General features: G+C 49.3%; 3 protein-coding genes and 4 non-coding genes across 11 annotated transcripts; 5 read left to right on the forward strand and 2 right to left on the reverse strand.

Annotated features, from left to right (window-relative positions):
* Nucleotides 1-1,275: 1,275 nt before the first annotated feature.
* Nucleotides 1,276-9,793, reverse strand: TRMT2B (tRNA methyltransferase 2 homolog B). Of its 4 annotated transcripts, none has more exons than XM_071757602.1 (13): nucleotides 9,728-9,793; nucleotides 8,894-9,138; nucleotides 7,589-7,643; nucleotides 6,979-7,098; nucleotides 6,470-6,569; nucleotides 5,564-5,634; nucleotides 4,954-5,100; nucleotides 4,738-4,832; nucleotides 3,986-4,200; nucleotides 3,756-3,857; nucleotides 3,462-3,581; nucleotides 2,378-2,477; nucleotides 1,276-1,547 (listed from the first exon to the last, which is right to left on the reverse strand). In XM_071757602.1, exons 1-13 carry the CDS (start codon nucleotides 9,776-9,778, stop codon nucleotides 1,421-1,423), a joined length of 1,548 nt encoding a protein of 515 aa, XP_071613703.1. In that variant the 5' UTR covers nucleotides 9,779-9,793; the 3' UTR covers nucleotides 1,276-1,420. The 4 variants fall into 4 exon arrangements, with proteins under 4 accessions (XP_071613703.1, XP_071613704.1, XP_071613702.1 ...); XM_071757603.1 differs by having other exon boundaries at nucleotides 9,702-9,782; XM_071757601.1 differs by lacking the exon at nucleotides 9,728-9,793 and having other exon boundaries at nucleotides 8,894-9,302.
* Nucleotides 9,794-11,168: 1,375 nt separating this feature from the next.
* On the reverse strand, nucleotides 11,169-12,705 carry LOC139802502 (40-kDa huntingtin-associated protein-like). The gene has a single exon (XM_071757698.1). The coding sequence runs from the start codon at nucleotides 12,439-12,441 to the stop codon at nucleotides 11,386-11,388; it is 1,056 nt and encodes a 351-aa protein (XP_071613799.1). The 5' UTR covers nucleotides 12,442-12,705; the 3' UTR covers nucleotides 11,169-11,385.
* Nucleotides 12,706-13,164: 459 nt separating this feature from the next.
* Nucleotides 13,165-27,952, forward strand: DKC1 (dyskerin pseudouridine synthase 1). Of its 2 annotated transcripts, XM_071757697.1 has the most exons (16): nucleotides 13,165-13,409; nucleotides 14,335-14,454; nucleotides 15,348-15,409; nucleotides 15,718-15,804; nucleotides 16,320-16,411; nucleotides 16,908-17,092; nucleotides 18,547-18,611; nucleotides 19,194-19,320; nucleotides 19,672-19,802; nucleotides 20,766-20,909; nucleotides 21,343-21,463; nucleotides 22,693-22,811; nucleotides 24,373-24,476; nucleotides 24,893-24,959; nucleotides 25,629-25,781; nucleotides 26,603-26,957. In XM_071757697.1, exons 5-16 carry the CDS (start codon nucleotides 16,341-16,343, stop codon nucleotides 26,666-26,668), a joined length of 1,353 nt encoding a protein of 450 aa, XP_071613798.1. In that variant the 5' UTR covers nucleotides 13,165-13,409; nucleotides 14,335-14,454; nucleotides 15,348-15,409; nucleotides 15,718-15,804; nucleotides 16,320-16,340; the 3' UTR covers nucleotides 26,669-26,957. The 2 variants fall into 2 exon arrangements, with proteins under 2 accessions (XP_071613798.1, XP_071613797.1); XM_071757696.1 differs by lacking the exons at nucleotides 13,165-13,409; nucleotides 14,335-14,454 and adding an exon at nucleotides 14,993-15,084 and having other exon boundaries at nucleotides 26,603-27,952.
* Nucleotides 18,725-18,972, forward strand: LOC139802796 (small nucleolar RNA SNORD17). The gene has a single exon (XR_011728788.1). It is a non-coding gene; the product is annotated as a small nucleolar RNA SNORD17 (small nucleolar RNA).
* Nucleotides 19,984-20,119, forward strand: LOC139802800 (small nucleolar RNA SNORA36 family). Its single transcript, XR_011728792.1, has one exon. It is a non-coding gene; the product is annotated as a small nucleolar RNA SNORA36 family (small nucleolar RNA).
* On the forward strand, nucleotides 21,709-21,956 carry LOC139802801 (small nucleolar RNA SNORD17). Its single transcript, XR_011728793.1, has one exon. It is a non-coding gene; the product is annotated as a small nucleolar RNA SNORD17 (small nucleolar RNA).
* On the forward strand, nucleotides 23,140-23,215 carry LOC139802795 (small nucleolar RNA SNORD83). The gene has a single exon (XR_011728787.1). It is a non-coding gene; the product is annotated as a small nucleolar RNA SNORD83 (small nucleolar RNA).
* Nucleotides 27,953-27,981: the final 29 nt, after the last annotated feature.

Consider the following 27,981-nt stretch of genomic DNA (forward strand, 5'->3'; position numbering starts at 1 on the left):
CAAATTCCCTTTTTACAAAAAGCATGGCCAAACTAAGCAGACATCTATTCAGATCTGACAACGAGAAATCAAAGTATAGTTGTACAAAACATCTTCTGGAAAACTGCATTCCTTGCTATAAACTGAAAACAAGAGGATGAAGCAGCATGCAAAGCTCTTTGCACTCAAGGGAATTTATAAAAATGAAACCTCCCCATCACCTCCCTCTCAGGTATATTAAGTCTCAAGTCCTAAGCCCTTGTATTTTCTAAGCCTTTGTATTTTAAGCCCCCATAACTTGAGAAGTGGTGGTTGCTGTTATCATTCCAAGTTCAGGGTTCCTTAGGACTGGAGTTAAAAGTCTGCAAAATCCAGGCTCTTCTGATTTCCCAAATAAGGGAATTCCTCTTTCAGAGTAGAGTCCAATTTAACAGCCTGACTGTAGGAATATATCCTGCTACTGCTTTGGTCTAGATGACCAGGATATACCAAAAGTTAACTTTTGTACCAAAAGTAAAAATTTAAAAATAACTGGAGCCCTCAAAACAACATGGAGTTCACAAAACACAAGGGAACTCTTCTCACTCCCACCTACCTCCAGGTTGTAGCAGCTCCATCTTCTGGAGAGACCTTCATTTAACACCAAGATTCACAGCTTGCTATTTAGTAAACATGGCAGGACAGATACAAATCACCTCAAATTTTTGAATTAGATATTGCAACCTGATGAGGAAATTGCTGCCACTGCTGACATTTTCACAGGGCTCTTCACATTTATGTATTAGCAAGACTTAGCAGAGAAAGGGGAGGCAGGTGTAGAAAGACACTGCAATCTGTCCTCTCTTATAGAACAATCTTTCTCACTGCCTCCAACTTATCCACCTAACTGACAGTGATTCAATATTGGTTTTGGAAGTTTATACAGGAAATCTTTTCCTGAACCCCCAAGTTAACATTTTCCCAGTGAAGCATGAGGATTTCTAGTTCCTACAGTTTATTCATAGTGAGTTCACTATCAACTTAAAAAACTTAAACACTTTTAATATCCTTGGTGCACACCAAGAACTAATGGCATGGGAGCATTAGAAAATACAGTAGATTTTAGTACTTCATATCCACACGTCCATGATGGAAATTCACGATAGGAGCTAGAGGGTATGTTCCAGGCTGCTTGAACCAGCAGGCCAAGAAGAGGTTTGCAGGGCAAAGAGGGCTGATGGAAATGCCACACAGAACCTCTTCACCTCAGAAATTCAAGTGTTTCCTTACAAAACGGTGTAGTTAGGCAACCCAAAGTAATAGCAAAAGCAAAATTATTATTTATTTTTATACACTTTTCAAGAAAATAAGTTAAAATCCTAACTACAATTAGTTCCAGTCTTCAGGACAGTATAAGGCTGCCTCAAGAGCTCTCAGAGCTGGCTCATCTGCCACCTGCCTGTCAGCGGGTGAACAGCAGCACCAGCTCACAGTGAACAGTATGAGGAAACATGTCAAAAGGCATGGCCAGCACGGGAGTAAATGGCTCTCCTGCCAGCTTCTTCCCTGGATCAGGTGGGCAGCACAGCCTGTAGAAAGCAAAGAGAGCATCCTTTAAACCAGTTGCAGAAGCCTTCCCACCATTCATTATCAGCAGCACAATAGCACAGGGAATGCACTAAGGAGGTATTATGTGCTTAGCTAACATGCCTCCATCTGCAGCTGATGCTGGCTGAGGTGTAGAACCATCAATACTGAATCCCAAACCAGCTCTGAAAACCTCACAGGTAAAGAGTTGCTACTGAAGAGTCAGTAGCAGGTTTAAAGCTCCCTTTCTCACAAACCATCCCAGCTGAAAGACACTTTATACTCTTAGGAAGTGATCCTCAGTTTTGCACTACTTTCACTGGTTACCTGCAGAGAGATTTATCACCTGAAAAAGGAGCTTGGCCCAGATAAAGAGCTAGTTGTATGATTAACCCCAAGCAGGTCACTAATCCCCTTGGCTTCACTTTGTTGGCTAGGGCCAATCTTCCTTCAGTGAACCCAGTGAACTCTCTGTTCCACATCCAGATGTGCCATTTTATTGGGGAAGGATTCACAATGCCTTTATAGCATGTTTCCATTATTTTGTATTTCTTACTGATGCCCTAAAGCAGTCTGCTGGAACATAAAACCCAGAGAATACCTGTTACCTTCAACCAGTGAGTGCAGCTTGCAGGTAAATCCAAAGTAAAGCAGAAGCATAAAGCACTTCTGACCATGCACTGAATAGTCCTGGCTCACACCTGCAGAACTCACCCAGTGAAATTCAGTTGCAACAAAATCCTCCCTAATCTAAGGTTACGTATTTATGACCTTGTCTAGACATGGCAGGGCCTGTTACTAAGGTCAGTGGAAAGGAAGAGAGGGTGCTCACTCAAGGAAGTTCCTCATGGCTTCACCCTCTGGCTTGCAGGAGATGTAGAGCAGCCTTCGGATCGACTTGCAGTTTCGGATGGCTCGCACAACCCTGTAATCTTCAAAAACAGATACCATGCTTTCCCAGTGTCTCACCACCACTGTGAGTTCTCCAGAAGGAATGATGGCACAGAAATAATCACAGAACTACACTGAACTGTCAAAAATACAGCGGAAAAAAAGAATATACACATTTTGCTATGTTGTGCCTCTTAGGAGGCCATGGGTGTAACCCCTGCTTCTAACAGCTCAGTCAGTTTGGCAGGATAGAGCAGTGGAAGAAATCCCTCTGCTTCCCTGGAGAGGGGGTTTTTTTTGTAAGAGAAAAATTATTAATTAAGCAGGGGCTTAACCTTTCACACAGACTTGTGGGATCACACCCGAGCAATAGGACCAGTTTGGGACTTCCCCATACACATTAGAGTGAGTCCAGTGGGGCCCCAGCTAGAGGGCTGGGGCACAGCATGCATGAGGAGAGTGTGAGGGATGAAATTATTCAGCCTAGGGAAGAGCAGGTGAGCAAAGATCCATTTGCTATCTTCAGGGGCCTCATGGGGGATTACAGAGAAGATGAAGCCAGAATCTTCTCAGAGGGGAAGGCAACAAGAATGACAGGTAATTGATGTATTGCAGAAAAGGGAAATTGTAATTAAACATAATACAGAAAACAATTTCAGGAGAGAATATCCACCCTTGGACACATTCAAACCTCAGCTGGTTTATAGCCCTGTGTAACCATATACAACTCCAAAGTTGGCCTTGTTTTAGTGGGGAGATTGCATGGCAGGCCTCCAGAGGCTCCTTCTCCCCTCAATAGTTCTATGACCCCATGAAAGATGATAAAACGTTTAGAACTGTCTTCTTTAAAAAGAAAGCATGATAAAGGCACTGAAAACAGCAAACTCAATGGGATTTTAGCTGCTGTTAGCAACAAGATAAGAAACTAGACAAAGTGAGCAGAAGAACTAAACTAACTATATAACAGGTCCCAGAACTTGTTAAAAATTCTCCATTTTCAAGATGAAAATAGCACAATCACTCACGGAGCCCAGCCCGAGATGGGTTCACCACAGCAACAAGAGGTCGGGCATCCTCCCACGATGATAGGAGTTGTGGTAACACGGCCTCTGCCTTTCCACTGTGAAACTCACAGTTCGAAATTCCTTTGGAACAAAAAGCAACCACATGAACTGAGCAGTCAGCCTCACCAGCTGCTAGGTGTATAACATGAAATAATGCCCTTGGGTGCATGGAGGCAAGTTGTTAGGATCCCTCTGCTCACTTCTGCTTCTGATTTTTCAGTTTGAAACTTTCCACCACAGTGAGTTTGAACTCACCATTGAATGCTGCATTCCACCTGGCATCCTCTACTGCCTTCTCCACAACCTCAATACCAATAATCTTGGATACCTGGTGAGCCAGAGAGAGACCAATTGTGCCTAGAAATGAGGGATAAAAAAATACTCTGTACATCCATGATGAAGAATCAAGCCTTTACATAGTGGGGATCATTTCTGGCACCTGAAGCATCAGCCTTGGGAGCCATGCTCAGATGACCATTGCTCACCTGTTCCACAGCAGATGTCAAGGAGGACAGTGTCCCTGTCAGCCTCACACAGCTCCCCCACTGCCCGGTACAGAACTTCTGCTCCACCCGTGTTTACTTGGAAAAAGACATCTGGAGAGATGCGAAATTTCAGGCTGAGCACTTCTTCAAAAATGTGTGGTTCTCCATGAAGAAGCTGGAAGGGGGACTGCTCATGGGAGCAACGTGTCATGGTACTAACAGATCACACAAAAATCAGCTGTTAGAAGGCAGCAAATTTCCATTTTCATTCCTCGGCTTCTCATGTGCAGGGGAGATGGTTCTCCCCCCACCAACTTTTATTGCACATGAGCCTTTCAACTGGATCAAAAAATTTATATTATTTATAAGGGATCTGTAACTTGCACAGCCTGTAATTCATTAAAAGGAGCAAAATTAGTTCAGTGAAGGTGACAGCCCATGGGTTTATTCCCCAGTTTTGCTACTAATGTAATTTACTGTCTCAGGAAAGTCACTGTTTTTTTTTTCTTTAGTTTCATTTATTCTTTAGCTTGGCTCATAACTCCCATACAGTAGAGCCATAGTGTATTCAAGTATCTCAGGTCTTGAAAAAAAGAAATATGTGGCCATCTTAAAACCACACCTTCACGAGGCATGCAAACCTGTCATTGCCTTCAAGCACTCTCTGAACTGGTAGAATTTTTATTTGATCAGGGAGGGGAAAGAAAAAGGTGGCTTTGTTTCCATTCTTCCCCTTATTTCAAGACACATACCTCTCTTGGAAATAAAGTGAAGTCAAGGCACAGACTGCTCCAGGTCCACATGTGAAGAACTCCTTAAGCAGTGTTTTCTGTGTAGCCAGTGCCTCCTGTCAAGAGTGAGAAAGGAAAACCTGGCTGTTTAGGTAATCTGATGGGACACTCCTCCCCAGCAATACACCTGGCAAGCTCAGTTCAGCCACAGTCCTGCCATGTCCTCCACATACTGACCTGTCCCAGCTCCTGGGGGTGGAAGGTGATGACAGCCATGGTGTGGCCATGGCTGGTGGTGCGAACCACGAGCTCTCGCCAGTGTCCTCCTTCGTGGAAAAGGATGCAGGGGTCCAGAGAGGAGCAACGGATAAACTCCTCATAGCACTGAGTGGAAGGGAAATAGCACTTGTAGGACAGTGAAGGCAACTACCATGGCCTTAGAATAACTCGGTGCACCCCAAATAGGTTGCCCTTCCACCACTCTCATGTGGTTTTTTTATTTGGTTTGTTTGATTACAAGACACTGAGTGAAAGCTCTTTCGAAGTTCTTGGAAGACAAACCATTCTAATAATTTCAATTTATGATTCTTATGTATTTTAGTAGATTGGAAGGATTCATTGCCACTTGATTAACTTTGTTCTTTGGGACAGCCTACAGGCTGCAGCATTAGCCTGGAAGCTTCAAAAAATATTTATCCATCAACCAGAGTTAGGCCTGAAACTTTTCAGAACATAAAAATGGACTTAAAGACTCAGTTTAACTAAAATTAGAATGTTCTCCCAAACAGGAGTTATGGGTAGTCCCTCTATTCCACAGTCCAGGGACAGACATGACTTATTTCTTTACCTGGGCTACCTGTTTGTGTTTTGGGGGTATATTCTCCAAGTGGCTGGCTTTCACACAGACGATATTTCTTGCTGGAGAAAGGCAGACAAGTATTTAATTATTTCACTTCAAGGCACATAAACTACAATTCCCTTCGCCAATTTTTACTTCCATGATGACGTTGGAGCCCTGGGAGCTTTTTAAATGCCCCCTAGCAATGCCCAAAGAAGCCACTGCAGTGTTCTTAAACGAATGGAGCCAGAACAGAGCAAGCTGGTTTTTTAACTGGAGAAAAATAGCGTGAGCTTACAGCAACAATGGAGTTCAGGTTAACTGGAAGATGGCATTCATTCCCACTTCACTTTTAATGCTAAATTTCTGCTGTCATAGGTAAAATGCATCCATGGCATTATTTTTTTCAGTGAGAAAAGTACACTGCAACCACCCCGCAGCCTCTTTCTAAGGATGTTGAGTGACACAATCTAATATTGATGGTATGAACAAGTACACCACTGAGCAATTTGCAAGCACACAGCTCATATCTTTGTTGCACAAGACCAAACTGCCTCATGCACTCCAGATGCTCTAATGTTGCTCTGCTGGCTGTGCAAGTGAATATTGCTCCCTGCTCAGCAGAGTATCCTGAAGCAAACTAAATCCAGGAAAAGCATAATTAATAATAACAAAGGTAAATCCTGGAGGGGTTTCTATCATAACTGTCATCCTTAGTGCTATATTTAGCAAATTCAAAGCTGGTATTTCTTAAGCAACAAGGTTTTAAAATGGCTACCCAAAACTTGGTGGTGTTTCTGTTGGCATCCTCCAGGATACAGACTTGTAACTTGAGTAGAGGCTGCCACAGCAGAGCATTGTCCCAACCCAGACCATGCCAGCAGTTTTCTACCCAGCTCCTTCTACTGTACTGACCTCTGCCTGTTCCCACATACATTCCTACAGTTTTGGGGTTCCCATCTGGTCCTCGGTTCACAGAGAAAGTAGATTTGTTTCGGTAGCCACTAATGATGGGCTGAGGGAGAAAAGAAGGAAAAGTAAAGACTTAGGTTAAGAGAAAAAGTAACGGAGGAAAGCTAAGCCACTGACTGGGTGTTCTGTTAGCAACATGGGAAAATACACATGGACGTGCAATACGCAGAAAGAGAGCTCATGCCTGAGACCTCCAGTACATCCCCTCTGGAAGAACTGGCTCTGTGACAGTACAGTGACACATTGATCACGGAAGGCTTGGACACAAAAAAGGGGTTCCTAATTACTGAGCGTGTCTCACTCTCCAGCAGTCACAGGCTGCAAAGCAGAAGCTAGCAAGGACTTCCACAAACACATTCTCTGCAACCAAGTAATCCCCACCATCAGACTCATGGAGTTCAGCAAGAGACTGGTGGTGGCTCAGAGGGCACAGACTTCCCAGGGATACTCACCGAAGGGACCACAGGCTGGAGAGGACAGCAGAGTCCACCTGCTTTCTGCACACCTATGCCCAGCTCCTCAAGACGAGATGCCAGAGTCTGCAAAACCTTCCTCTGGCTTTCATACTTCACCTGCAGAGGAATCCTAAGTCAGAAACATTCTCACAGGACCACACGACGCTGGGCAGCTCTTCACCACCCACCTCTGGGAAGGCCAACAGGAGGGAACACTGCAAGTGGGATATAGCCCCAGAGGAACTCTGCCTTTCTCATCTCTGCAGCTGCTTGGAGCAACGGGGAGAGGGGGCAAATCCTCTATATGGGGGCCCTGAGGGATGGCCTGGAGAACTACATCCAACCTGAAGCCCCAGTGAACCAGATGTCCTGCACTGGTGGGGATCACTGTGCAAATGTCCATCCTCTGTGCTGCTGGTGATCACACACACCATGCACAGGGAACCTCCCGGTTCTATCCTTCACAGTAGCTGAAGAATTAAAGCAGCAGTAAATGGGGTCGCAAGAGCTGACAGTATTAAGTGACCAAGAGGCTAGGGACTGCTCTTCAAGGTGGAGAGGAGGAGGGACAACACAACACAGCAAAATCCACATATGTACATCTTACCAGCAACTGCTCTTGATAGGGAAGTCTCCACAGCGGAGTCACCACATTCGCTAACCTGGAAAGCACATCTTGGTAGCACACAGAGCTACTTGTGGCACAACATCCACACCAGCTCCAGCTGCTTCAAGGGCAGGACCATTCCGGTATGGGTTCTGCACCAGAGCTGGCTGTGAACATCCAAATTCCCTTTTTCATGGCACCTTCCTGGTGCAGAATACACAGTTGCTGAAAGAAGGACCCAAGAAACACAATGACCAGCTCTTCAGAGGCTGAGCCTGGGGCAGAAAAATGACCAGTGATGCCTAGGTAGCCCAGCTATCTTTTTGAACCCCCCTTTAGAGCACAGAACAGGGTTTCCCCTGTGCAGGGCCCCCAGGGGGGCCCTGCTGAGCCCTGTTTAAGATCTGAGTCCAGGATGGTGAAAACTGGGGAACGAGTAGCCACATGTTGCTGGAGTCAGAAAAAAAAAAAAAAAAAAGTAGGCCACAGAATAAAATAAAACACATAAAACACATCGTGATATAGCTTCAGATGGGCTCTGTTGCCTTCTCCCACTCAATCAGGGCTCTGGCCTTTCCTTACTGCTATAAGAACAAGTCTGGGTCCTGTGTCCCTTGCGTTTTCCCCCAAAAGAGCAAAGTGCTTCTCTCATCACCAGATGCAGCCATCCTGCATCACCCACCCACCCACTCACATTTCCAGCCACTACTACAGTTTGTTTGCTAATGCTCTATTGGATTCAATCCACAACAGGGAAACACAGTTTCTGAGTAGCAGGCAGGGAATTACATTCACACTGATCCAGCCACTTACATGGCACAAGTTTACAAGTAAACCTCGGAACTCGTCACTGCTTGTATCTGAGGAAGGCCAAGCAAAAGCAAAGTACATAAAAGGCAATTTCAAAAAAACCCTATCATAACTGTCCATCAACTACTGACTCACTGAGCCCACAACCCACAGAGGAATAAGGTGCTCTTGTTGCTCACTGGGATTTTTGGAGCCACTTCCAAAGCACCCGGTGGCAACTACTTTCAGACAAACAACTGCAAATCTAACAGACTATTACTTTTTGCTTCCCAGTTATGGCCACTACTCTGCTCCTGAGCCTCTCTCCTTTTAGACCTTTTCATTTGTCTTTCCCATTATTCCTCTGCCGACGCCAAACTGCAAGGAAGCCAGCAGAGCCCTGGCTCTTCCATTCCTACCCCTTAGACCTCAGTGGCAGTGAATCCCCCAATCCACTGCTCCATCATCTGCTTCAGGTGCTTGCAAGAGTGCTCGGTCATTTTGGAAAAGCCATACCTCTCCTCCCAGGAGGAACCTGGCAGGCTGCAGCCCTCCCTGGACTTTTCCTTCCTCTTCCACTTTGCTGCCGCCTTCTTCTCTGCCAGCAGGCTGCGGTCACGACCGGGCAGGCTGCTCAGGAGAGCACTCGAAGAGCAAAGGTGCCGGCACGTTGGCCTCAACACGCAGGACAGAGCCATGGCGGGAAGGAGAGGGGCTGCACGCCTGCAGGCAGCACAGCAAACCCACCGCCAGACACGCACCTGCAGGCGGGATGAGAAAAACACCACGATCGTGGCCAGCTCGGCTGCAGAAAGTACACCGCTTACTTTAAAAACACCCATGGCCGGGCTGACTCAGCGGCTGCGGTTTTGCTTTGCTCAGAGCTGCCGGACAGTGCTTGCAGCGCAGCAAGAGCCTTGCCCTGGAACGGGATGCGTGGAAGGAAGGAGCTAACGCTGAAAGCCGAGACTTCCTTGCCCGCAGGTGACCGGCCTGCGCGGCGTTTGCGGCCAAGAAACCTCCCCGGGCCGGGGAGCTCCCCGCCCCGCTGCCAGGCGAGGCAATGCGAGGCGAGGCGGTGATCCCCCTGCCAGGGATTCCGGGGCAGCTCCACCCACCCCACGGGCACTTCTGCTCAGCGCCGGGTCCCGCCGCGCTCCTACGGCCCCTGCCTTACCTCCCGGCGCAGCGGGCCAGCACCGCTGCAGCCTGCCAGCCCCGCACCCTACACTTTCCCTGTCCCTCAGCAGCAGCGACGGAGCGGTTCTGCTCTGCTGCCTGACCTGACCCGCTCCGCTCCCCGCCCCGGGGCCACAACCCTTACCCGCCACACCGCAGCCTCCCGCTCACAGCACGGAGCCCCCAGGCTCGCAGCCCCGCACGCCACAGCCCTTTGCGCATGCCCAACCGCACGGCGTCCGGGCAGCAACCAACCAGCCCGGCACCCGGGAGCGCTCCTCCCCGGGGAACGCTGCAGGGGACCCCGGCAGCCACGCAGGCTGCCACCTCCGAGCCGAGCCGAGCCGAGCCGGGCAGGGCAGGTCCCGCTTACGCCCCTCCGTGAGGCCGCAGCAGCCAGTGCCACCGCAACTCACCCCAGATGCCCTCTGAACATTTAGGCACCGCACAGCAGTGGCAGCTACGACCATCCTCCGATCCACTCCGTCCCGGGATTTGTGTCCTAGATTTAAGCGGCCCCGGTACTCCCGGAATTGCCGGAGAAGGAAACTGTCCCGGGGCACACACCCGCACACACCTTGCCGGACAAAGCCGTGCAGCAGAGCTTGTCTGCTTGGTTTGGTGACACGAACAGCAATTCCTCTTCATACGGGCACGCTCATACCCGGCACCTCGAGGAACACTCTCGACAGTGACCAAAAAATTACTCGTATGCAGCTTTCAAATATCCTCATTTCAGATAAGCTGAACATCTTAGAGACGTCCTTTGTCTGGGAATTAACTCTACACAGCTCTAGTTCTAATCTCAAGAAAGCTGAGTGGGACACAAGCTTTTTTTTTTTTAATGACCACCACACAGTACCTAATAGTTTCATCTATTTTGATTTAATAGGAGGGAATCACAAATACTTTTGATGCATGGATTTTATTTTTGCTTCAGTGCATGACACGTCCACAGCTAACTTAACTACAACGTAACATCAGATTTCAGCATTTATCAACTACAATTTTACCCAGGCAAAAGAAAAGCTTCTTGATAATTAACTCTCCTTAAATACTGTGGGAACAAACGTTTGCATTTCAACCAGGAACACTGCAATTTCCTAGTTGTTTAAGTTAAATGCTGAAGAGCATGTGAAAAACAAACACTCAAACAGAATTTGAAAAAACTGCTGCCTCTAGACCCCGATATTGAAATCAAGAGTACACATAATCAAGTTACACCAAAATGACCTTTGCCTTCAACTTCTCTCTCAGGTGTATATATGGCATTGCTCTTTCAATTTCCCAGCTTTCTGCAGTCTCTGGGAAGCTCCAAGCATTTGTTATGTTTACCATTCGGAATGTGTACTAGAGCTGCTCTTTATTTATGCTACACGGCCACCTATTTGGGGACTACCAGGCACCTCTGGCTTCCAGAATAAAGCATCCCCTTCTAGATTGCACCTTGTTGGGAGTTTTGTTTTTTTAAAATCACTCCAGCACTGTTATGTGCAAACCCTCCGCCATGTGCACCCCAGACCATATCCTTCCAGCAAGTTTTCCTCTTTGAAAGTGCAGACAGTTCTTCAAGGAACTGCCTGGTTCTGCCTGCATCTTTCAAGCATCGCAATTTTCAACACATACAGCAAACAGTTTACTGTGACACAAGATAAATGAGTAGCTGAGCACATTTGCTTATCAATTATTACTCGATTCTGTTATAGAATTAATTTTTAAAATAAATAACAAGATGGCAAATGAGCCAGATCTGATTATGGCTCAATTCCAAGCCTGGCCCTGCCGACCCGCAGAAGCACGGTGAGGCTCATCCTCATCGGCGGCAGCGCTCAGAGCCCCTGTCCTGCGGGGCTGAGCATCTCCTGTAGCACCAGGTGCAGCAGGTGGTTCTGCTCGGCGCTGAGCAGCGGCCAGAGCTCGGCCTGCAGGGCCTTCAGCGCCTCCGCGTCCTTCTCCTGGCACGCCAGCACAGCCGACTGCAGCAGCAAGAAGAGTTCAGCCGGCAGGTAGCTTACCGCCGGCGGCAGCCCGCCGACCGCCCCGGGTCCGGCCCCGGGCCCTGGCCCCGCGCCGCCCTCAGATGCCTCCCAGCAGTACTGCTCCAGTGTCCGGGCGTGCTCGGGCAACAGCTTGGCGGGCGGCGGCTGGAGTAGAAGCAAGAGCAGCACCCGAGACACCTCGCAGCGCGCCAGCACGTCCAGGAAAGCACCGCCAGGCGCTCCCCCGCCCCCGCCGACACCGTCCAGCGCTGCCCCTGCCAGTGCCTGCGCCCGCGTCAGTGCGGCCAGCGCGCCGGCGTAGTCGCGGCCCAGCAGCAAGCAAGAGGCGCGCTCGGCCAGGCAGCGCAGCGCCTCCAAGGGCAGCCGTGCGGCCGCCAGCAGCTCAGCCGCCCGTTGCAGGTGTGCGGCGGCACGGGCGGGCCGGCCCGTGTCTCGCAGCGCCGCCGCCAGCTCCAGGCACAGTCCGGCCGCCAGCGCCGGCTGTCCCCGTTCCAAGTGCAGGCGGGCGGCGAAGGAGCCGCAACTCTGCGCTGCCGCCACATGCTCGCCGAAACCGCCGCGCAGCCCCAGGCGCTGCCGCAGGTCCCACTCCTGACGCAGGAACAGCCGCGCCGCCTCAGCCAGGGCGGCCGCCTCGGCGGGCCCGTGGAAGAGACTCTGGGCGCAGCGCGCCACGGCGAGCTGGCACCAGGCCGCGTAGGGCAGGCACTCTTGGGCGCGCAGCTCCCGCGCCAGCGCCGCGAACTGTTCCGCCGCCTCCGCCACGTTCGGCTTCCGCAGGAATCGCCGCCGCAGCTTGGCCGACACCAGCCGGTACCGCGACAGGAAGTCCCCGTCCCCGCCGAGGCCCGGCCCGGGGCCAGAGCCGCCCGCCGCCGACAGCATCGCGCACCCCCCGGAACTGACGCGGCACGGACAGGGGCTGCGAAGCGGAAGGAGATTCTGAAGGTGGGCGGTGCGGGGCTGTCCCTCGGATCCTCTCCCGATTGTCCTCGCCAGGTACGGGTTCAGCCAGCCCCTCCTTCAGGAACAGAATGGGCACGAAAGAAGAACAAAGACAGGAAGATCTTGCTGGAGACTTCTGTGGTGCATTCCCTTAAGAAAGCGGGTCCCTTGCTGAATGGTCTTAGCGTGATCCAACCGCCAAGGAACGCCCCGCACTGCCATCTGCCAGCACCCGCATGACCCCGCAGCCCGCATCGATTGGCCGGCGGCAGGCGAGGGGGGGCGGGACGAGGCGTGGTGTCACTTCCCACAGTAGGTCATTCCGGTATAACTGTATTATGGGTACTCTTGATTTCAGTATCGGGTCTAGAGGCAGCAGTTTTTTCAAGTTCTTTTCGAATGTTCGTTTTTCACATGCTCTTCAGGACCCACGCTTAAACAACTGGGAAATCGCAGGCTTTCGGCGTTAGCCCCTTCCTTCCACGCTTCCCGTCCAGCCCAGAGCAAGGCTCTTGCTGCGCTGCAAGCACTGTCCGGCAGCTCTGAGCAAAGCAAAACCGCAGCCGCTGAGTCAGCCCGGCCATGGGTGTTTTTAAAGTAAGCGGTGTACTTTCTGCAGCCGAGCTGGCCACGATCGTGGTGTTTTTCTCATCCCGCCTGCAGGTGCGTGTCTGGCGGTGGGTTTGCTGTGCTGCCTGCAGGCGTGCAGCCCCTCTCCTTCCCGCCATGGCTCTGTCCTGCGTGTTGAGGCCAACGTGCCGGCACCTTTGCTCTTCGAGTGCTCTCCTGAGCAGCCTGCCCGGTCGTGACCGCAGCCTGCTGGCAGAGAAGAAGGCGGCAGCAAAGTGGAAGAGGAAGGAAAAGTCCAGGGAGGGCTGCAGCCTGCCAGGTTCCTCCTGGGAGGAGAGGTATGGCTTTTCCAAAATGACCGAGCACTCTTGCAAGCACCTGAAGCGGATGATGGAGCAGTGGATTGGGGAATTCACTGCCACTGAGGTCTAAGGGATAGGAATGGAAGAGCCAGGGCTCTGCTGGCTTCCTTGCAGTTTGGCGTCGGCAGAGGAATAATGGGAAAGACAAATGAAAAGGTCTACAAGGAGAGAGGCTCAGGAGCAGAGTAGTGACCATACTGGGAAGCAAAAAGTAATAGTCTGTTAGATTTGCAGTTGTTTGTCTGAAAGTAGTTGCCACCGGGTGCTTTGGAAGTGGCTCCAAAAATCCCAGTGAGCAACAAGAGCACCTTATTCCTCTGTGGGTTGTGGGCTCAGTGAGTCAGTAGTTGATGGACAGTTATGATAGGGTTTTTTTGAAATTGCCTTTTATGTACTTTGCTTTTGCTTGGCCTTCCTCAGATACAAGCAGTGACAAGTTCCGAGGTTTACTTGTAAACTTGTGCCGTGTAAGTGGCTGGATCAGTGTGAATGTAATTCCCTGCCTGCTACTCAAAACCTGTGTTTCCCTGTTGTGGATTGAATCCAATAGAGCATTAGCAAACAAACTGTAGGAGTGGCTGGAAATGTGAGTGGGTGGGTGGGTGATGCAGGATGGCTGCATCTGGTGATGAGAGAAGCACCAGTGCAGGACATCTGGTTCACTGGGGCTTCAGGTTGGATGTAGTTCTCCAGGCCATCCCTCAGGGCCCACATATAGAGGATTTGCCCCCTCTCCCCGTTGCTCCAAGCAGCTGCAGAGATGAGAAAGGCAGAGTTCCTCTGGGGCTATATCCCACTTGCAGTGTTCCCTCCTGTTGGCCTTCCCAGAGGTGGGTGGTGAAGAGCTGCCCAGCGTCGTGTGGTCCTGTGAGAATGTTTCTGAGTTAGGACTCCTCTGCAGGTGAAGTATGAAAGCCAGAGGAAGGTTTTGCAGACTCTGGCATCTCGTCTTGAGGAGCTGGGCATAGGTGTGCAGAAAGCAGGTGGACTCTGCTGTCCTCTCCAGCCTGTGGTCCCTTCGGTGAGTATCCCTGGGAAGTCTGTACCCTCTGAGCCACCACCAGTCTCTTGCTGAACTCCATGAGTCTGATGGTGGGGACTACTTGGTTGCAGAGAATGTGTTTGTGGAAGTCCTTGCTAGCTTCTGCTTTGCAGCCTGTGACTGCTGGAGAGTGAGACATGCTCAGTAATTAGGACCCCCTTTTCTGTGTCCAAGCCTTCCGTGATCAATGTGTCACCGTATTGTCACAGAGCCAGTTCTTCCAGAGGGGATGTACTGGAGGTCTCAGGCATGAGCTCTCTTTCTGCGTATTGCACGTCCATGTGTATTTTCCCGTGTTGCTAACAGAACACCCAGTCAGTGGCTTAGCTTTCCTCCGTTACTTGTACCCCGATCTAATGTGAGGTGTCCCTACCCACGCAGTGGGGTTGGGTGCCGCTGATCTTTCGGTTCCTCTCAGCCCGCGCCATTTTCCCGCCCCGCTCTCCCCGGTGTCCGCGCCGGGAGGGGGCGGGGCTGCCCGAGTCCGCGTGCGCGGTCACCGCTGACGCGTAGGTCACGTGGTGTCGCGGGGCATGTCGGGAGGAGGCGCCCTTTCTCCTGCGTGAGCGGTGGCGGCAGCACGCGGCGTGGCCATGGCGGAGGGGAACGGTGCGGAACGGCGGGACCCGCACCCCGGGCGCTTTGTCCCCGCCGGGCGCGGTGTGCACAGGCGGGTGGGGGCGAGTGGAGGTCCTGCGGGGCGGTGGTCGCGTTTTGTTCGGCCTCGGTCTGGCGCCACGTGGGGGAGTGTTCGCGGCTCTCCTGTCCCGGAGGGTTTCGGGGCTGCGGGTTCCTCCCCGGGTCTGTTCTGCTCCCGGCGCGATGGGGCTGGCGGGGCATCTCTGGGGACGCTCAGCGTGTCGCTCCCGCAGGTTCCAGCGTGAAAAAGCGGCGGAAGAAGCAGAAACGGGCGCTCCTCGATGAGGATGTAGCGGTGAGTGTGCGGCCGCCGGCCCGGTGCGGGGGCAGCTCGGGATCGGGGGGTTTTCCTATCGGGGTCCGTGGCGGTGAGGCGGTCGGTGGGTCCCGGGAGCGGGGCGGTGAGTAGCCGGGCCTCGCCGCGTGTCCAAAGGAGCTTCCTGGCATCAGCAGAGGGAGCCCGGGCAGAGGCCGCGCAGCGTGGCGGGCAGCACCGCCGCCGCTAAAGGGGATGCGTGGGGGCACCGCGTGGCAGTGGATGGGAGCCGGTGGCTTTCTTTTTTTTTCACATTTCTCACCTCGGGCAATTTCATCTGTCCTCAGGACATTCAGCACTCGGAGGAATTTCTCATCAAGCCCGAGTCCCGGATCGCTCAGCTGGACACATCCCAGTGGCCCTTACTGCTGAAGGTATAGCGGGTATAGGCAGCCTCGTAACCTCTCCCTGCTCTTTCTTTTGTCTCCATTCAGGCCCGTGCAGATGCAGAGCTCCTTCTCTGTGTAACCTTACTACTAAGAGAAAGTAGAAGCGGAAACTAACCCCTTTTGTATGCAACATTTATGTTATAAAGATTGCCTATCAGTGTCGTTTGCATGCCTGCTTTTAAAGTTTACTGTCTTCAAGACTCTGCCAGGTTTTTTTAGCTATGTATTTTTGTCTGGCAGTGCCCTGTGGTCTTTGTAGGCTTGTGAGTTGCTTGTGCTTAGTTTCTGGGGCACACTGAGTTTGTCCTGCCTTGTTAAAGTTAGTGTTTTTGCTTTCCCATGTGTTTCAGATATTTAATTGTTAGGTCATTTTAATTTTGAAAGGACTCATTCATGTAAATATACAAATCAGAGGTAACTGGGGAGATATATTGGGCCGAAGTAACACTGAAGCTAAAGTGACCTCAGGAATTGTTGTTACTTATGCTTGCATTTTGTAGAACTTTGACAAGTTAAATGTGATGACAGCACACTACACACCTCTTCCTTCTGGTGCTAATCCCCTGAAGAGAGAGATTTCTGAATATGTTAGGTGAGTGCAATAAGGGCCTGAGTGGTTTATTGTCTTTCATAGCTAGTATCTTAAATATTTTCTGTTCTGTATTCCCCTTGTATCTTTCTGCTTGACCCTATGCCTTGCATCTAACCCACTGATCACCTCCTGTAAGGTTTGCTATGTTTTGGGATTGTGGCTGGTCTGGATGGACATGCAAACTTTTAAGGAATCCTCTGAGGTTTTATTGCAGGTTCTTTTGACTAAAAGGGTTTGAGACTCCTTGGAGTTTGTAGCATTAAGTGCAGAATACTAATGAACAGTCTAAGAAAAACATAGTTCTTTGTGGAATGCATCATATGCTGTGCCTGGAGCAGCTTGATGTGTACTTGCTGTGAGCAGCTATAAGGCTTATTGCTTATTTGGCTGTATAAAACCATACATCTTTGCAGGCATGGCAAATATTGTCAAAGTTCTTGCACTCTTACTGTGACTGCCCTGATGCTCAGTTCCTGCTCTCTGTCCTGTGCTGTAGGTCTGGCTTTATCAACCTCGACAAACCTTCCAATCCATCTTCCCACGAGGTGGTTGCGTGGATCAGACGCATCCTTCGAGTCGAGAAGACAGGACACAGTGGCACTCTGGATCCTAAGGTGACTGGGTGCCTCATTGTGTGCATTGAGAGGGCAACACGACTGGTCAAGTCTCAGCAGAGTGCAGGTATGTTTATTGCCTGGGACTGTTTCCAGTCTGGGAGGTGTGGGGACAAAGTGGAGATCACCAGTCTTTGAAAGGGCTACTTTTGGTCTTCAGTACCTTGAACCACAGGATGTTCAGGGTTAGAAGTGACTTCTGGATACCATCTGTTCCAACCCTACCTGGCAGAGCAGGTTCACTACATCAGTTTGGACAACATGGCATTCAGGCAGGTTTTTAGTGTCTCGAGACAGACACTCTACCACCTCTCTGGGCACTCTGTTCCAGTGCTCTGCCACACTGAAAGTAAAGAACGTCTTCCTCGTGTTTAGATGGAACTTCCCATGTGCCCATTACCTCTTATCTTGTCACTGTGCACCTCTGAAAAAAGATGTCCCATCCTCATAACACCCACACTGTCAGTATTTATAAGCATTGATAAGATTCCCAACCTCACTCTTCTTCAAACTAAGAAGACCCAGGTTCCTCAGCCTTTCCTCTTAAGAGGGATGTCCTAGTCACTTAATCATCTTTGTAGCTTTCTGCTGTACCCTCTGCAACAGTTTTCTGTCTTTGGCTGGTGAGGCCACATCTTGAGTCCTGTGTCCAGTTCTGGGTCCCTCAGCTCAGGAAGGAGATTGAGGTGCTGGAGCAGGTCCAGAGCAGAGCAAGGAGGCTGTGAAGGGATCCAACACAAGTCCTGTGAGGAAGGGCTGAGGGAGCTGTTGGCCACATTGTTCCTGATCCAGGCCAGGATGCCATTGGCCTTCTTGGCCATCTGAGCACACTACTGGCTCATCTTCAGCTTCCTGTCAGTCCAAACTCCCAGGTCCCTTTCTGCCTGCCTGGCTGTTCTCCAGCAACTGTGTATATATTGAACAGTAGTAGACCTAGTACTGACCCCTGGGGAACACCTTGTGTTTTACAGATCCTCTAGCTAGACTCTGCCACTAATGACAACCCTCTGAGCTCTATATTTGAGCCAGTTTTCAATCCACTCCACTGTCCATTCATATAACCCACATTTGCTAAGCTTGCCTATAAGGATGCTGTGGGAGATGGTGTTGAGTCTTGGTGAGCTTAAAAATTGCTTCTCCTTACTCAGTGATGTTACTAGTGAGGATGCATCCATGCTTTTTGCATTTGGTTTGGTGTTTGTGGTTTGTTAATTTGTGTTTTTACTGCTTTTTTCCTGCTTGTGTTATTCTAAGTTAGTGAAAGTGCTTTTGACACTGGTTTCATGTAGTAACTGATCTTGTGGCCTCAGCCTCTACCAGTCCAGTGAAATAAAACTTGGTGAAGAAATAAATACAGCTCAGATTTATTTTGTTGGAAGAATAACCAACCCGATAATAAATTGTGTGCACTTCCTGAGAGAGGTGGTTCTGAAAATTTTGGTGTGACTGAAGTAATGTGGACCTTGAGGTCAACATTAAAATCCAAGTGGCCACTCCTGTCTGCTCTTGTCATTCTTGCAGGCAAAGAGTATGTGGGAATTGTTCGGCTGCACAATGCAATTGAAAGTGAGGCTCAGCTTGCCAGGGTAAGTCTCGGTGTGCTTGTAGCCATGCTGGCACTTTGCATGCATGCAAAGTGCTTGGCATCAGTGGGACATGAGAGGATAGGATAGGAGCAGAGCTCAGGTGTGCTTTGTGTGTGAGGTGATGACAAAGTTTATCCATTCTCTGAGTGCAGTCGTGCTGCCCTCCTGCACCACCCTGATTCCTGTTCTAGGATCTGGGTGCTGTTGAGCCTCCAGAGTCCCCTCAGTCTCCCAGTGTTCTACTGGGGGCTGCTGTGGTGTCTGGTTGGCTGCCTGCAGGAGTGAAGTGGCACTGGCAGGGTTAGAGCTTCTCTCTGGGGGGCTCTGTTCCTACTGAGATGAGGAAATGATGTCTGATCACATGCTGGCACCCGATGGAAAAAAAAAAAAACAGGTGTGCTCATTGGCAGCTGGGGTAGCATTTTTACAACATCATCGATTCAGATTGGCCTCATTAAATATGATACCACCAATTAAACCTTGTGGTTTTTCACTCATAGAAGAAGTGGTAGTTGCTGAAGACCTCAAGGTGCTCCTGCACGAGACTACAGGTGTAAGCTGTTTGTCTTCTTCTCTCCTCAGGCAATAGAAACTCTGACAGGAGCACTGTTTCAGCGACCGCCCCTCATTGCTGCTGTCAAACGACAGCTTAGAGTCAGAACCATCTATGAGAGCAAGCTGGTGGAGTATGATCCTGAGAGAAGATTAGGTAAAACAGGGCTTTTCTACCTTCCTATTAAGCTGAAAGGTGATAAAATTTTCTGTGAAATGGGTTGCTTCCTATTCTTGGCAGATGTCTTGTGGCACAAATCTCACCACCATCAAGCAGTAACTGCTTTGTGTATTACTTTGGTGTGCTGATAAGCAAATCTTTTCCAGTTTTTGTATTGCTGCATTCTTCAGTAAAGAGCCAAATTATGTCAGTTATGTCATAATATGCATCTGTCACGCCAGGCTGATGACTCTGTGAAGGGTTGGACATAGAACTCTTGTAGGGAGAGTCTACATGCTAATTTCTAGATACATATTAAAATAATGTTTTGTCCTTTCCTACATTTAGGTATCTTCTGGGTGAGCTGTGAAGCAGGCACCTATATCCGAACACTCTGTGTTCACCTTGGTTTGCTGCTTGGTGTGGGGGGACAGATGCAGGAGCTCCGCAGAGTGCGCTCAGGCATCCTGGGAGAAAAGGTAGAGTGCTAGCTCTGACTGTACACTAGAGTGCAGCACATTTGAAATTGTTAAAATTGCAAGAGTTCCTTGGAACTGTGTTAGTTTTACAGCGTTAGGAGAAGATATGGATGCATAGCAGCTGGGGGGAGTCTTGTGAATAGCCCTGAGAACATGGGAGCTCTTACTGTACGTGGTCTGTAACCAAAGTGTTGAGTTCAGTTCAGGGTGTTGCCCCTGTTCTGTTAATTAAGCTTTGGGACAGTGAATGACTGGGAAGTACACTGTGGTGCATGGAAGTTGTTTTTTTTGCCATCTGTGCTTCTCAGCCTACAAATTATGCACATGCACACTACAACTACTTGGTGTCAGGGTGTAGTGCAGGAAGCATGCTTCAACAAAATGAGCTTGGGAGATGGAGTCTCATAAGGACTTGAATGCTTGCACAGTCTTTTCAGTCTGGTCATAGCTGAATCCTGCTGCCAGTTCAGACTCCAGAACTAATTTATTTCTTCACAGAGCAAGAGGTTCAGAGGGCAAGTGCATCCTCACCCATCCATGCTCTTACCACAGCTGTTACCACTGGCAGTCATTCCTGAATTCCACGTGGTGTGGCTGCTTACAGCTGCTTCAAGAATTTATTCCATATCACAGATTGAAGAGCTGATTAATTTAGACTTGTACTCAATTCTTTATCTAGAAGTCCCAGGTACTTGGCAATAATTTTGTGTGGAAATACAATACACTAGATCCACATGCTGTCTGAGATTAGGAAGGTTGAAGTCTGTGGTAGCAGCAGTCAAGCTGACCTCAAGGTGTTGATGGAACGTATTCTTTCCTCTCTTAGGTTACTTTTTGATGCTTCTGAGTTGGGCATCTGTTTTTTCACTCCTTTTCAGCACACTGTTTACTTTTGGACTTCAGCTGTTGGGTGCATTTCAAGTTACTGGCTGGTAAGAGTTTAGAGGGATTGTGTCTTTGCAGGACAACATGGTGACTATGCATGATGTACTGGATGCACAGTGGCAGTATGATAACAACAAGGATGAAAGCTACCTGCGAAGAGTTATCCTGCCATTAGAGAAACTCCTGACTTCACACAAGAGGCTCGTCATGAAAGACAGTGCGGTGAGTTCCTGAGGTAGGGCCAGCTGACAGCCAGAGGCTGCAACGTGTTCTTCCCATTTGTACAGCTAAGACAGTAAATGGAGGATGAGGATCCATATGGTGTCCATTGCTGTCCTCATTGTGAGCTGTGTGAGCCCTAATATGGGCTGCTGCAAGATCATCAGTAAGATTGCAAGAGTCAGGAATTGAGTGGCAGAGGAGCTGATCTCCTTGTTTGAGGAGGATGTTGTAAGAAGTCTGCCTTACATGTTGTTGTGATGGGTAGTTTGCTTTTTCCAAAGCCTGTGAGTTTCATATAGTGGACAATAAGTAGGTATGTGGGATGCTATTGCTGTACAGTAATGGCAATGGGAAGCTAAAATCTTAGAGGCACTTCTTACTTTGTGTTAATTCTGTAATAACTTACAAGCCCTCCTGTTCTGTACATTTTCAGGTTAATGCCATTTGCTATGGAGCCAAGATCATGCTGCCTGGTGTCCTGAGGTATGAAGATGGTATTGAGCTTAATCAGGAGATTGTTGTAATCACCACAAAAGGCGAAGCTATCTGCCTAGGTATGAAATTCCTTGGTTTTTGTGTGCCCAAATAACACTGTGCTGCAGTGAATGCACAACAAATGACTCCCTGTGTACAGAAAATCTAAATCATGCTTCCTGATGAATTCTGTGAGTTAGTGTGATCCAAGGCAATTGGTGTTTGGGCCAGATGTTAAGAAACAGCAGCTGCATCAGTCCTTGGCCAGGTGTGAAGTGTTCCTCAGCCTGGTTTCAGCCACATGATACTCAGATGTGCTTTGTGTGTGAGGTGATGACAAAGTTTATCCATTCTCTGAGTGCAGTCGTGCTGCCCTCCTGCACCACCCTGATTCCTGTTCTAGGATCTGGGTGCTGTTGAGCCTCCAGAGTCCCCTCAGTCTCCCAGTGTTCTACTGGGGGCTGCTGTAGTGTCTGGTTGGCTGCCTGCAGGAGTGAAGTGGCACTGGCAGGGTTAGAGCTTCTCTCTGGGGGGCTCTGTCCCTACTGAGATGAGGAAATGATGTCTGATCACATACTGCTACTTGGCACATCACACTCCCTGAGCTGGTAAGTGTAAAACAACTTAAGGAACTACTGGCTTCTGTGAAGTGACTCAGAAGGGTGCTGTGTTCTAACTAGGGTCTTCAAAGAAGCAGCTGTGTAAGTGGCAGCTGCTGACATACTGTACAGATGATCTGTCATTGTGCTCACTGCTGCATGGTCTCATGTTCTCTCCAGACTCATGGGGACTGAGAGGCCTTGGAGGTGTAAAACAGCCAAGCTGTTCCATCCTGTTGTTTTTACTGCCTGCACTTTGGTCATCTTGGAGATCTGGCAAGAAAAATCATAAATTATTTGTAGGAATAGTCTGCTCTGGTTAGGCTCTGCTGGTTTTCTACTGTTTCTAGTGGCATGGTTCTTTGGGCTGGAAGTGCTCCAGCAGGTGCTCACAGAGCTGATGATGGTGGTGCTGCCCTCAGAAATGGTTGTTCTGTGTTAACGTGTTCAGAACCAGTCTTCTGGTGTAAACTGGTGAGGCCTGTGCTTAATCCACAACTGACAAGTTTGCTGCCTTGAAGCAGGACAGCTCTTTAAAGTGTTTGTCCAAACCTTACCTCCAGTGAGATTTTGGGATGAAATTGCACTGGTGGGGGATATTACTCCTCTTTATCATAACAAAGGAAGAACAGGCTGAACACATCAAGTTCTGGAATTGCTGTTGCTGTTCTGCTGTTAACTGAGTTAATGAACTTTGTCTGCTTCTGTAGCCATTGCCTTGATGACCACAGCAGTCATTTCTACCTGTGACCATGGCATTGTGGCGAAGATCAAGAGGGTGATCATGGAGAGAGACACTTATCCCCGCAAGTGGGGTCTTGGTCCCAAGGTGAGCAGCGTGGGTGTGCGTTCCAGGACACGGGTGTCAGTCCCAGGAGAGCAGTGGGAGCTCTGCTGTTGGGATATAGGACTCTGTGTCTCTTGTAGAGATCTGCACCCCTGTGTTTTCCAGGGCCTAGGGGTAATTCTGCTGTGCCCTCCTGAGGTCAGGGTTGTGCTTCCCAGTGCTGGCATCATGACTGAGTGCCAGTCAGAGCAAGGCTTTCCCTCCAAATGGTGCCTGGGCAGCTCTGCCCAAGGCCTCCTGGGAGGTGCCACTGGTGCTCAGACACAGGCTCCTCAGGTGTGTAAAGCACCAGCTCTCCTCTGGTAAAAGAGCCAAATGATGTGAAGTAAATGGCATTAGCACTCTGTGCAAAGATGACCTTCATCTATCACCCCATACTGATGGCTCTGGAGGGGCTGGCCAAGAAGCTGCTTTTCATTGTGGTGCATCTGCAACAGCACCTAAATGCAAACTGTCTTGTGAGACACTGAATTGTGCCTAAAGGACAGGAGAAGTAGGAACACTAATTGTTGAGTTTTTGTCCTTTTTCAAGGATGTGTAGTCACGGAAGTCAGCATGTCATCTGTGCAGCTTGATTGCAGCCAAACTGGCATTTCACTGTGGCAAGTGATGCAGCTCAGACCTAAAACTTGGTGTCAAGTTGCTATGGCTTATTCTATGCCTGTGGTTCAGGTGAAAAGTAGAAAGCTGAGGGGGTGCAAGTTTGATGATGATACCAAGCAGTCGACACACTAGAGGCAAGGATTGTCATCCAGAGACCTTGACAACATGACCTTGGGCCTCTGCCAGTCTCATGAAGTTCAGTAAGGCCAAATGCACAGCACCTGGATCAGGGCACTCCCAAGTACAATTGAAAGTTGTGCAGAGAATGGGTTTTGAGAACACCCCTGAGGAAAAGGACTTGGGGCTGTTGGTTAATGAGAAGCTCAACATGAGCCAGTAATGTGTGTTTGCAGCCCAGAAAGCCAACCATATCCTGGACTGCATCAAAAGAAGCATGGCCAGCAGGTCAGAGGAGGTGATTATTCCCCTCTTACTCTGGTCTCATGAGAGCACCTGGAATACTGTGTCCAGTTCTGGAGCCCCCAACACAAGATGGCCCTGGAGCTCTTGCAGCAAATGTAAACAGGGGCCACAGAGATTATCACAGGGCTGGAGCAGCCATTGTAATGAGTGCCAGTTCATGCATCTTGAAGGCTTTAGCAAAGCCTTGCATCATTTGTAGCTAGAGTAGAATGAAATGTGGAAGGTCATTAAGCTGGAGAAACCCAGTCAGAGATCTGAGCTCTGTGAGGTGCAGAGTGCTGCTGCTAATTCTCCAATTAGTTGTTCTCTACTGATGATGCCTCCTGTCTGGGATTTGTAGGCTGCTGTGCAGGGTGTGTTCTGTTAAAAGGTCCTTGCAGAAGTGTTAAGTCAGTTATGCTGTAGTTAGCTTGGTTTGTTCCTGGATTGCCTCCTCGTAGGCTGGGTGTCTGAAGCCCCAGGGAAGATCTCTCCTCCATAAAGCTGCAGTCTGACTTGTGTTGCTCATTGGTCTCAGGCCAGTCAGAAGAAGATGATGATTCAGAAGGGTCTGTTGGACAAGCATGGAAAGCCCAACGAGAGCACACCAGATTCCTGGAAGAAGGAGTATGTGGATTACAGGTGAGTACAGGATGTCTGTCTCCCCTAATGATGGGGAGGGCTGGGCTGGGTGCTGCTGTTTGTGCTTGGAGCATGTTAGGTCCAAAGCTATTGAGGCACAGTGGCATTTCTTGCGGTGCTAGGGAACATACTGCTGGTTGGTAGTGCTGGAGGGTAAGGCCCTGAGCAGACAGTTATCCCTTTTTAGCCTGTGCTTGTGGTTTTAGAGGGAGTCAGTCTGCTAAATTAAATGGGGGAGGCCTCACTGTGGCCCAGCTAGCCCTGGTGCAGGCTGCAGGTCTTCCCTGACACCAGCGTCCCCACCCAGCACCTTGCATGGGTTCTGGAGCCCTTGTGAGGGGGACAGGGCTTTGTGCTTGTGTGGAGCAACATGAGGCAATGGCTGCCCTGCTCAGCCTGAAGATCTTCTCTTTCAGGGATGCTTCCAAAAAAGAGGCAGCTGCCATTCCCCGAGCTGGTTTAGAGCTGGAGAGGGCTTCAAAAGTGAGTATCTTACAACTCTTGGATTGCAAGGTTGTTTGGGTCCTGATGAAGGGTGGATATGTCCTGTTCCTTTAGGTAGTTTGTATAGGGATGTGTTGATGGATTGTTTTACAGGGGAAGGTGTTTATTTTTCTGGAAGCCTAGTGCCCCAACATGTGGTTGTGTGGCAGATCTGTAGGGTAACCTGCTTAGGGCCTTACACCTGAATGTTTGTCTCCAGAATGTTGTACTTGGTTTGCAAATCCTGTGTGAGAATGAGGAGCTCTGAATTGTGCTGTACAAGTTGCAGCATCCAAGAAAATGTGTTGTTTAGAGAGAGCCATGGTGGAAGTTTGCTGAGCCAGAGAACTCTTCTGGATAGTACAGACAGTTGCAGAAATGTCCATTCTGAAGTTGCATCTCAGTTTCCCTAAGTCAGGGCTTGTGTCATGGTCTCAGGGCAGATCCATTTGGAAGGCACAGCGGTGTTTCCAACAAGTGGGGTGCAGCAAACTGAGAAATATGGGGTAGAATTCTTGCAGAAGCAAACTCTAGACAGTGTATGCTGGAGGGGACCACTGGCAATCTGTAGCTCACACTGTCCATACAAAGCATAGCAAAAAATAGTTTTGCAGTCAGTTTTCCCATCACTTGAGCTCCATTGGAGTTGATACCAACTTCTCTTAACAGAGAAAGCGAGAGTCGGAGAGTGAATGTGAGGGAGCTGTGACCCCATCATCCCCTGCCACCCCACCACCAGAGGAGCTGAGCAAAAAGAAAAAGAAGAAAAAAGAGAAGAAGGCTAAAGAGGCTGCTGAGAGTGGGGGAGAACAAATAGAAGTGGTATGTAACTGGGTCCTGCAATGGTATGGTCCAAGCATGGATGAGACTTGCTATTTCTCCCTAATACCTCCAGGATAAATGCATCAGCATCCTGCTCTGCATGTTCCCAGACTGCCAGGTTCCCCACAGGCAGGCAAAGATGTCCATAGATGTGCCTTTGTAAATTGATTTGGTGTCATCTGAGACTAGGCAGGGAGGTGGAGCAGATCCTTGTGGAGGTGGGTCTGCAGCAGCCATCTGTGCCCCAGGGCAGTTGGGGGTACATGTTCTTGCCATCCATCTCTGTTCTTTGGTGCCCTGGCACGTTGCTGGCATTCAGTCAGTGTGCTTGAGTGCTTATATGGTGGCAAGAGAGGATTGTGGCCATGAGCCTGCACTGTATCTGGAATGGGGCTGTCCTGCTAAAATGAGCAGTGGGGGGAAGAAATCTTACTGATTCCTTCCTGACCTCTCCAGCCGCTTCACCTCATAATTAGGAAGAATTCCACCTCTCCAACCTAAAGAATGTTGGTGAGAGACTTTTTACAAAGGCATGCAGTGATAGAACAAAGGGTAAATAGCTCTGAACTGTGGAAGGGGGTAGATTGAGGTTACACATTAGAAAGAAATTCTTTACTGTGAGGATGGTGAGATACTGGAACAGGTTGCTCCAGGGGAGTTGTGGATGCCCCCTCCCTGGAAGTATTCAAGGCCAGGTTGGATCAGGCTTTGGGCAACATGATCTAGTGGAAGGGATCCCTGCCCATGACAGGGGATTGGAACTAGATGATCTACAAGGTTCCCTTCCAAGCCAAACCATTCTATGATTCTGTGATTCACAGGCCAGTGAGACCATCACCAAGAAAAAGAAAAAGAAACAAAAGGAGGTGGAAGACATCTCGGAGTAAGCCACTTGATCTTTCCAAAGCTGATGACTTTGTCAACAGGGGGAAGTCTGAGACCTTGAGAAAAAGAGGACTGACTTTGGCAGAGGGGCCAGCAAGTTCCAGATGATTTTTTTGCTGCATATATGACCGCGTGGGTGTGTTTGCCCAGGCTATGCCCTGCACAAGCACCCTTCCTCATCCTGTTTTAAGGGTTGCTAGAGAAGCAAGGTGCTTGACTGTGCCTGCACTGGATTGCTGTCTAAAGCTGAAGACCATGATACCAACAGAAGTGGAATCTTCAGGAAAACTACATCTTACTTGGTGTCTCTGTTTTCACCTTGAGAGGGAGGAATGTTTCTCACCCCTCTTGTCCTGCCTGTTTCTTTCCTTTTCTTCCAAGTTTGGAGCTGTTACTGGACAGTCACAGAAAGTGTTGGTGTCTGGAGGACTGACTTTGTCACAGCCCACCTAAATAGGTTTAGATGGGGACAGTCAAATGAGTATTTGAAGAGCTCTGGTTTGCTTTAACCTGGCTGTATGCTTGACTTGACCCTCAGCTAGATAAGATCAAGTATTTCTCCCAGATAGTCTTCAGTACTTACTTTAACCTTACCATAAAATGATTAGACCATAACATTCCTGCTTTCTGTTTTAGAATGTGGGGGACCTGCTTGTTAGTTGTCAGCTAATCCCCAGGCCCAGTGCTTCAAATGGTCTTTTCAGTGTGTACCTCTTGCTGCCTCTTTGCACTTCTCTACCTGGTTGTTGGAGTGGGACCACAGCACTGTGACTTCCCTGATCTTGATACCTAATATGCTCTGAAGGCAAGAAGTAGGAATGCTGTTGGGGAGCAGAAGTGAAGTGCCAGTATGCCAGCTAAAGAGATGGCATCTTGGGACTGGAGTCCTTGTGAGGAAAGGCTTGGCCACAGGCTGATCTTCAAGGTGCATTGGGTTTGGGGCTTGAGTGATTTCAGAAACACTTGTCCTAATTTTCTTACCTGGGATGGTGGCTAGCTGAGGGCAGGAGGTCTCTCCTCTGTCTCAGGGGTATTGCTGAGTCAGGATTTTAGCCCATTTTAGTGGGGAAGAATCCAGGCTGCTTCATCCATGCAGAGATTCTGGAATATTTGTCTTGGCCTCATGTATTGCTTCTGTCTTAACTGGCTTGACATTTCTTTCTTCCAGTGCTAGAGATACACCAGGCAGCAGGGCCAGCAGCTGATGGCTGGCAACACGAGCAGAAAAACTAGTCCATTTTTATTTGCTCTTTTTTATATAAAAATAAAAGCCCTATTTTTGAGCAGGTGGTTTTCATGCTCATCTGGCTGCTAC

This window comes from Heliangelus exortis, chromosome 14 (genome assembly GCF_036169615.1).
Source record: "Heliangelus exortis chromosome 14, bHelExo1.hap1, whole genome shotgun sequence".
In the NCBI taxonomy this organism is placed as follows: domain Eukaryota; kingdom Metazoa; phylum Chordata; class Aves; order Apodiformes; family Trochilidae; genus Heliangelus; species Heliangelus exortis.

Coding starts and splice junctions, on each gene's coding strand:
- DKC1 (XM_071757696.1), top strand. Junction 15,805..16,319: donor AGTGGCCCTTACTGCTGAAG/GTATAGCGGGTA, acceptor TGCATTTTGTAG/AACTTTGACAAGTTAAATGT. Junction 22,812..24,372: donor AGTGGGGTCTTGGTCCCAAG/GTGAGCAGCGTG, acceptor CATTGGTCTCAG/GCCAGTCAGAAGAAGATGAT.
- TRMT2B (XM_071757601.1), bottom strand. CDS start 9,219: ATGGGTGTTTTTAAAGTAAGCGGTGTACTTTCTGCAGCCGAGCTGGCC. Junction 5,635..6,469: donor GTATGTGGGAACAGGCAGAG/GTCAGTACAGTA, acceptor GCCTTTCTCCAG/CAAGAAATATCGTCTGTGTG. Junction 3,858..3,985: donor TGACATCTGCTGTGGAACAG/GTGAGCAATGGT, acceptor CCTCATTTCTAG/GCACAATTGGTCTCTCTCTG.
- LOC139802502 (XM_071757698.1), bottom strand. CDS start 12,441: ATGCTGTCGGCGGCGGGCGGCTCTGGCCCCGGGCCGGGCCTCGGCGGG.